The 6,350-nt window shown below is 40.5% G+C and overlaps 1 protein-coding gene across 1 annotated transcript; it reads left to right on the top strand.

The window, feature by feature from the left end:
- The first annotated feature begins 4,095 nt into the window (after window positions 1-4,095).
- On the top strand, window positions 4,096-4,911 carry LOC147448307 (histone H3.1/H3.2-like). Its single transcript, XM_086523784.1, has 2 exons — window positions 4,096-4,149; window positions 4,516-4,911. The coding sequence occupies exons 1-2, from the start codon at window positions 4,096-4,098 to the stop codon at window positions 4,909-4,911; spliced, it is 450 nt and encodes a 149-aa protein (XP_086379910.1).
- The last annotated feature ends 1,439 nt before the right edge of the window (window positions 4,912-6,350 follow it).

The following is a 6,350-nucleotide window of genomic DNA, read 5'->3' as shown; positions in this document are numbered from 1 at the left end:
GAACAAGACACATGAAGTCCTTGCATGGATTTTTAGTAGAATCCCATGGGTCATGGAGGTCATTAAAGCTCAAATAAATGGTGAGAAGCTCATGTTTCCAGGGCGTGGAGAGTTTGATGTTGAATGGCATTTAGGTGGTGATCTAAAGACCATAAAGTGCATGCTTGGATGCAAACAAGGTGCAAATTCTTTACTTCCCTGTCCATTCTACGTGAAAGGGCACAAGACAAGTTGAGCAACTCAAGTGGAAGGTCAGGACGAAGATAATGATGATCATATAAATAGGGAGTGGCAAACTTTGGTTCTTTCATGTGATACGCTAGAGGTGCCCAATAGGGATAGCAAAGATCCTAGGTGGAACCCCATAATTCCCTTCTCCCTCAACAATGTTCACTTTTGTACATTGCATGCATTTATGCGAATATTTGATAGGATGCTAAAGCATCACATTGATTATGCTTTCACAATGAAGCCCCTTCAACGGTCAAAAGACTCCTTGCAGGGGGTGGAGATGCTCCTTAATGAGATTGGATGTCATCGATCAAGGGTGAACATTGTAGCAGAGACTTGTAGGGAGAAGACATATGAGGTGGCACAGAAGGTTTCCATGAATGGAGCCAAGGCACATGAATTTTTCAAGAAAATATCAAAGTCTCCAATGTAGGTGTTGAGCTTATATGTGAAGCTACTCAATATATGGCTTCTCTATATATGACACCCAGGTACCCTCTATATATACATCATCTCATGTGTGTATTCTACACACTTTGGGGTTATATTTCTGTGCTCTCTCTTTTTCTCTCAACATGGTATCAGAGTAGTACATTTTTGTTTTCGATTTTTCTCCTTATCAAAACCGATTTTGCAGAAACTACCCGCAAAAGGACTGGAATCGATATGGTCTACAACTTTGCAGAAGAAAGTTTTTTCAAATTCTGCACCAATTTTGAGTTATCGTTCGCGGACTACGTACATACTTGAAAAGAAACTTTCTCTTTTTGTTTTCAATTTTTCTCCTGATCAAAACCGATTTTGCAGAAACTACCCACCATCGGGACCAGAATCAATGTGGTCTACAACTTTGCAGAAGGAAGTTTTTTCAAATTCTGCACCGATTTTGAGTTATCGTTCGTGGACTGCGTACATACCCGAAAAGCAACTTTTGCTTTCTGTTTTTAATTTTTCTCCTGATTGAAAACGATTTTGCAGAAACTCCCCGATGGAAAGCCCGGAATCGATGTGGTCTAAAACTTTGCAGAAGGAAGTTTTTTCAAATTCTGCACCGATTTTGAGTTATCGTTCGCGGATTGTGTACATGTCTGAAAAGCAAGTTTCGTTTTATGTTTTTGAATTTTATGTTGATTGAAAATGATTTTTCAGAAACTACTCATGTAATGGACCGGGATCGATGTGGTCTACAACTTTGCCGAAGAAATTTTTTTATCAAATTCTTCACCGATTTTGAGTTATCGTTCGCAGACTGCGTACATGCCTAAAAAGAAACTTTGCTTTTTGTTTTTTATTTTTCTCCTGATTGAAAACGATTTTGCAGAAACTAGCCGCTGTCTGCAGGCATCGGAATCGATGAGAAACTATTCGCTTGAGCCATCGTAATCGATGTGGTCTATAACTTTGCAAAAGAAAGTTTCTCTAAATTCTGCACCGATTTTGGGTTATCGTCTTGGACTGCGAATATGTTTGAAAAGAAAAATTTTACTTTTTGCTTTTGATTTTTCTCATAATTGAAAACTTCTCAATTATATTTTTTCTTCATCAATCATATATTTGTTACTGACGTAACTTTGCTGCAGAAGCCAGTTACATATCGTTCCGATTCAGTCGAGCCGTTGATGATCGTCCAAATTCTGTCGAGCTACTGTTGGTACATGATCTTTTGCTATATGATATACTCGTTCATTGATTCTTGTATAATTATTCTTTTAGAGATATAGTTTACGTCGTTTTATTGATTTTCTCGTTGATACCATAGTGATTTTGATGGTACCATGATGATGTTTTGTTAGTACTTTGGTGATGGTCATTTTCGTTGATACCATGATGATATTCATTGATACCATGGTTATTCTCGGTGATGCCATGATGATGTTTCGTTGATACCATGGTTATTCTCGGTGATTCCATGATGATATTTCGTTAATTCCATGGTGATTTTTGTTGATACCATGATGATGTTTCGTTGATACCATGGTTATTCTCGATGATACCATGATGTTGTTTTGTTGAGACCATGGTTATTCTCGGTGATACAATGATGTTGTTTCGTTGATACCATGGTTATTCTCGATGATGCCATGATGTTGTTTCGTTCATACAAAGATTATTCTCGGTGATATCATGATGCTTTTCGTTGATACCATGATGATTTATTCATTTTTATTGATACAATGATGATGTTTTCTTGATACTTTGATGATATTCATTGATCACTACGTTGATAAATGTTGTTTTATGTAGTATATACACATATCATTTGCATCACGTAATCACGCATCTTGTACTTTTACGTTCATACTTTATGTACCATATGTTATCGTGCATATATATGTCGTCAAAAGAGTGGCGTCGCGAACCATCTCTTATGACATTGTGAACGTAATTATTTCACTGACGATGCTAATAATTTTCATGACTATGTTTTTTTTTTTTTTGAGTCTGTGATCTATGTAGGATTGATGAAAAAATTGATTTCATGAAGAAAAACTTGGTGACAATAAAAGATTTATGAAGACATGTTTGGTGATGCCATATTGATGAGACACTTCTGATTACGAGCTAATCGATAGCCTTTACACCTCTTCATTGAACCTTTGTATTCATTATTGTTTTTATAGGAAAGGAGTAATGTAACTCCTCATAAAATATTCATTGTAAAAGGAGTGATGTAGCTCCTCATGAACATTTGTATAATCAATGATTCTAATAATATAACGGTGGGTGTATATAGAGCTATGGGTTTTTTCCTTGATCCCCCAAGGGTATTTTCATCCACAGTTAGGGACCCTTATTTGAGCGGGGGTGTTGAGCTTATATGTGAAGCTACTCAATATATGGATTCTCTATATATGGCACCCAGGTCCCCTCTATATACATCATCTCAAGTGTGTATTCTACACACTTTGGGATTCTATTTCTGTGCTCTCTCTTTTTCTCTCAACAGTAGGTACACAAGGCAAGTGTCAATCTAGCAAGTGAGAAGCGGTGGGAGTTGTGAAAAGATTTGTGTTCATGCACGACGGACAAAGATTCCAATGTGGAGGTTGCTAACCAACGCAAGCTAGTATGGTCATCCTTTCAAAAGGTTGTGCAATTGATGAATCTTTCAAGCACCACCGTTGAGCAGCGAGAGGAGTTCAAGAAGGTGCTTTATGAGTTCACAAAGGCTGCTAAGGATGGATGGTCTGAAAGCAAGATTACACACTACATGGTTTGTTTTAACAGACTTAATAGATATGCAATGTTTGAAAATGCAACTTTTCTATTGGTTTATCTCCTTTTTGGTTGTTTTAGCACATTCTCTATGCACATGGTGCATACTACATGGACCGCTATGGTTCGCTTGATATATGGAGTACACAAGGCGTGGAGAAGTCCCACTATCGAGCAAAAGGAGTCTACTTCAAGAATACTCGGCATGGTGGTGGTGGTTCACACTCCAACTACCTCCAAGAGATGTTTAACTGGTTTTTTAGGCACACCTTTGGGAGAACTCACACTATTGAGAAGGCAAGAGAGTCGATGTTATCAAAGCAGTTACGCAAGGCCTCCCGTACTGCAACATTCGAGAAGTGGAAATGCTCGCGAGCGGCCCTGGGCCATGAGGCTTGGTGTGCAACTAAGTATGGAAATGGCAGCGTTTGGGTGTTGCGTCAGTCGTCCGCATGATCCAGGTGTACTTGTTAAATTCAATTGGTTTATTTGAGTTTTTCACTTAATTGGCCGCATAGTGTGAAAGGGCCCAAATCCCAAAAACCCCTATTTAAAGGTTGAAGGCGCTCATTTTGTCATTTTCCATACTAGGTGCTACCATGGCAAGAACAAAACAAACGGCAAGGATTGCATATCCTGAGGGCCCGGATGGCCAATGAATTCCAGCTACAGCAAAAGAAGCTGGAACTTCACAAGTTCAAGGTGAGCTCCACACAAAAGAAGCTGGAGCTTCAAATCAACATGGTCAATCCTCTACAGCAGGAAAAGAGAGAAGAAAGCATCTCCTTGTTGTCTATTCATCTAAATCCAACGATTTTGAGGGCAACACGGCGGATGAGAGTGACCAAGGCAAAGAAATAAATAACCAAAAACAGCGGTCAAAAGGCTCCAAAGAGACGCAAACAGATGAACATCCCCCATGGGTTGGCATCAAAATACAAACTTATGCCGCTCACATGTCTACTAGGGATAAGGCACTTCCTAAAGGGAGTGGACCCACACCATCACATCCGCTCAATTAGTGAAGAGCACGAATTAGATGAAGAGTGGGTGGAATCGGATTATGAGGTGCTGGAGGTGCCTGTGCGGCTGAAAAAGAGAAAGAACATTGTCTACAAGAAGAGGAAGCAAGCTGCCCCAACTCGTGCACTAAATGCACCTCCCCATCCACCTCAGAAGGTGCGAAAGAGCAGCCGTACATTTGCAGAGATTTTCCACTATCAGAAGAGCACCGAGATCTTGATTCGGAGGGACCCTTTTGCAAGGCTTTGCAGAGAGGTTTTGCAAATGTACAACGCTGAGTTTCGGATGGGCGCCGTGGCCATAGAGGCAGTCCAAGAGGTAGCAGATCAATATCTAACTAGCATATTCGAGGATGTGAACCTATGTGCTATGCATGGAAAGCGTGTAACGATTATGCCCAAGGATATGCAGCTTGTTCGCCGTTTGCGCCATGAGCATTAGCTTGTAATTAGTCAACAAACCTTTTTTGTATTTACGGAACTTCCAAGATTGGGAAGAATTTGAATATAAGAGTCTTTTGATTGTATACTCCACTCTTTGTGCATTGTATTGCTTTAATTGTGTACCATGCAATGTAGCAGTGGTCCATGTTTTGTCTACATTCTTTTGTATGTATGTAGCTTAAAGCTTGGCTGTGGGAAAACTTGCCTACGTTAAGCACCTTGGCTAAGTCAAGCATGCAGTTCCTGATACATCCAAGCTATGTGAAGCATTGATGCAACCCAAATATCTTGAATGCATGGTAAAAGTTTCTGGAAAGCCTTGGAAAGGGCTTGGAATGCCCCCAAAATGGTTGCCACAAGGGCGCGCATTTGGTGCTTCCAAAGGCAGATGAAGGGACCAAATGTGCGCCCTTGTGGCAGCCATTCTTAGGGCATTCCAAGCCCTTTCCAAGGCTTTCCAGAGACTTTTACCATGCATTCAGGATATTTCCCTTGCTTCAATGCTTCACATAGCCTAGATGCATCAGGAAGCGCATGCCCCACTAAGTCAATGTAGCATAGATTTTTTGAAGCATACATGTAATTAGTTTTGGTTTTGCAACTGTAATTTATTTGGGCTTGTACAACAGCTTGGTTATGAAAGGATCTATGGTTGGAGTGAATGTTGGTTAGCCTTTTTGTCTTAATTCATGGGGAAAGGTATTGATAAGCCTTTATAAGGGTTTGAGATTCTCCAAAATGGGCTGCCACAAAGGCGCGCATTTGCCCCTTCCATATGCTTATGGAAGACCCAAATGCACGCCCTTGTGGCAGCCCATTTTGGGGCCTCCCAAGCCCTTTTGTAGGCATGTCAATAGCTTTCCCCATGATTTAATGCAAGTTGGCTGACCAATATGCTTTCCAACCCAGCATGCATTAAAAACTATGTGATTCACTAAGCACGGGTGCTTCTCATAAACACATTGGAAGCCAAACATATAACAAATTCAAAATCTTACAAGTAAGAGAGAGTCATAGACACCAAAAAGTAGATTCATTAAGGAAATCAACGCTTTACATGATATCCGGCTTTTGCTTTAGGATCTTTCAAATTACAATTTTCTGGCGCTTGGCCTTTTGGGGTGGCTCCCTGTTAAGCAAAGTGGTTGTAATTTATTGGGTATCATTAACCCCTACAGCTTGGTTCATGCCGACATGGGCGATGAGGAGCCCGCGAAAGTTGACGCTGAAAGTGGATATTGCAAAATCTTTCTTTACAAGCACTACAAGGTTGGCCGATTGGGCAAGCGTTGTTAAGCACAATGCCTTGGAGAGTGAATGGAGGACAAAAATGTTGTAGCATCCATTGGGGGAGTAGTCGGCATGCACAAACACCACGTCACCAGTCGAAAGTGTGCCAAGGTAGTGAGAAAGTGAGCAAGTGCCGAGGTAGTGAGC

The sequence above is a fragment of the Adiantum capillus-veneris genome, chromosome 11, assembly GCF_014529385.1.
Source record: "Adiantum capillus-veneris isolate H3 chromosome 11, ASM1452938v2, whole genome shotgun sequence".
Taxonomy (NCBI): Eukaryota; Viridiplantae; Streptophyta; class Polypodiopsida; order Polypodiales; family Pteridaceae; genus Adiantum; species Adiantum capillus-veneris.
The sequence above is the reverse complement of the archived record's forward strand: the minus strand, read 5'-3'. Positions and strand labels throughout refer to the sequence as shown.

What these genes read in the sequence shown, in the direction of transcription:
- LOC147448307 (XM_086523784.1), top strand. Translation starts at nt 4,096, where the DNA reads ATGGCCAATGAATTCCAGCTACAGCAAAAGAAGCTGGAACTTCACAAG. An exon ending in TGGAACTTCACAAGTTCAAG is followed by an intron (nt 4,150 to 4,515) that starts GTGAGCTCCACA and finishes TCGGATTATGAG; the next exon opens with GTGCTGGAGGTGCCTGTGCG.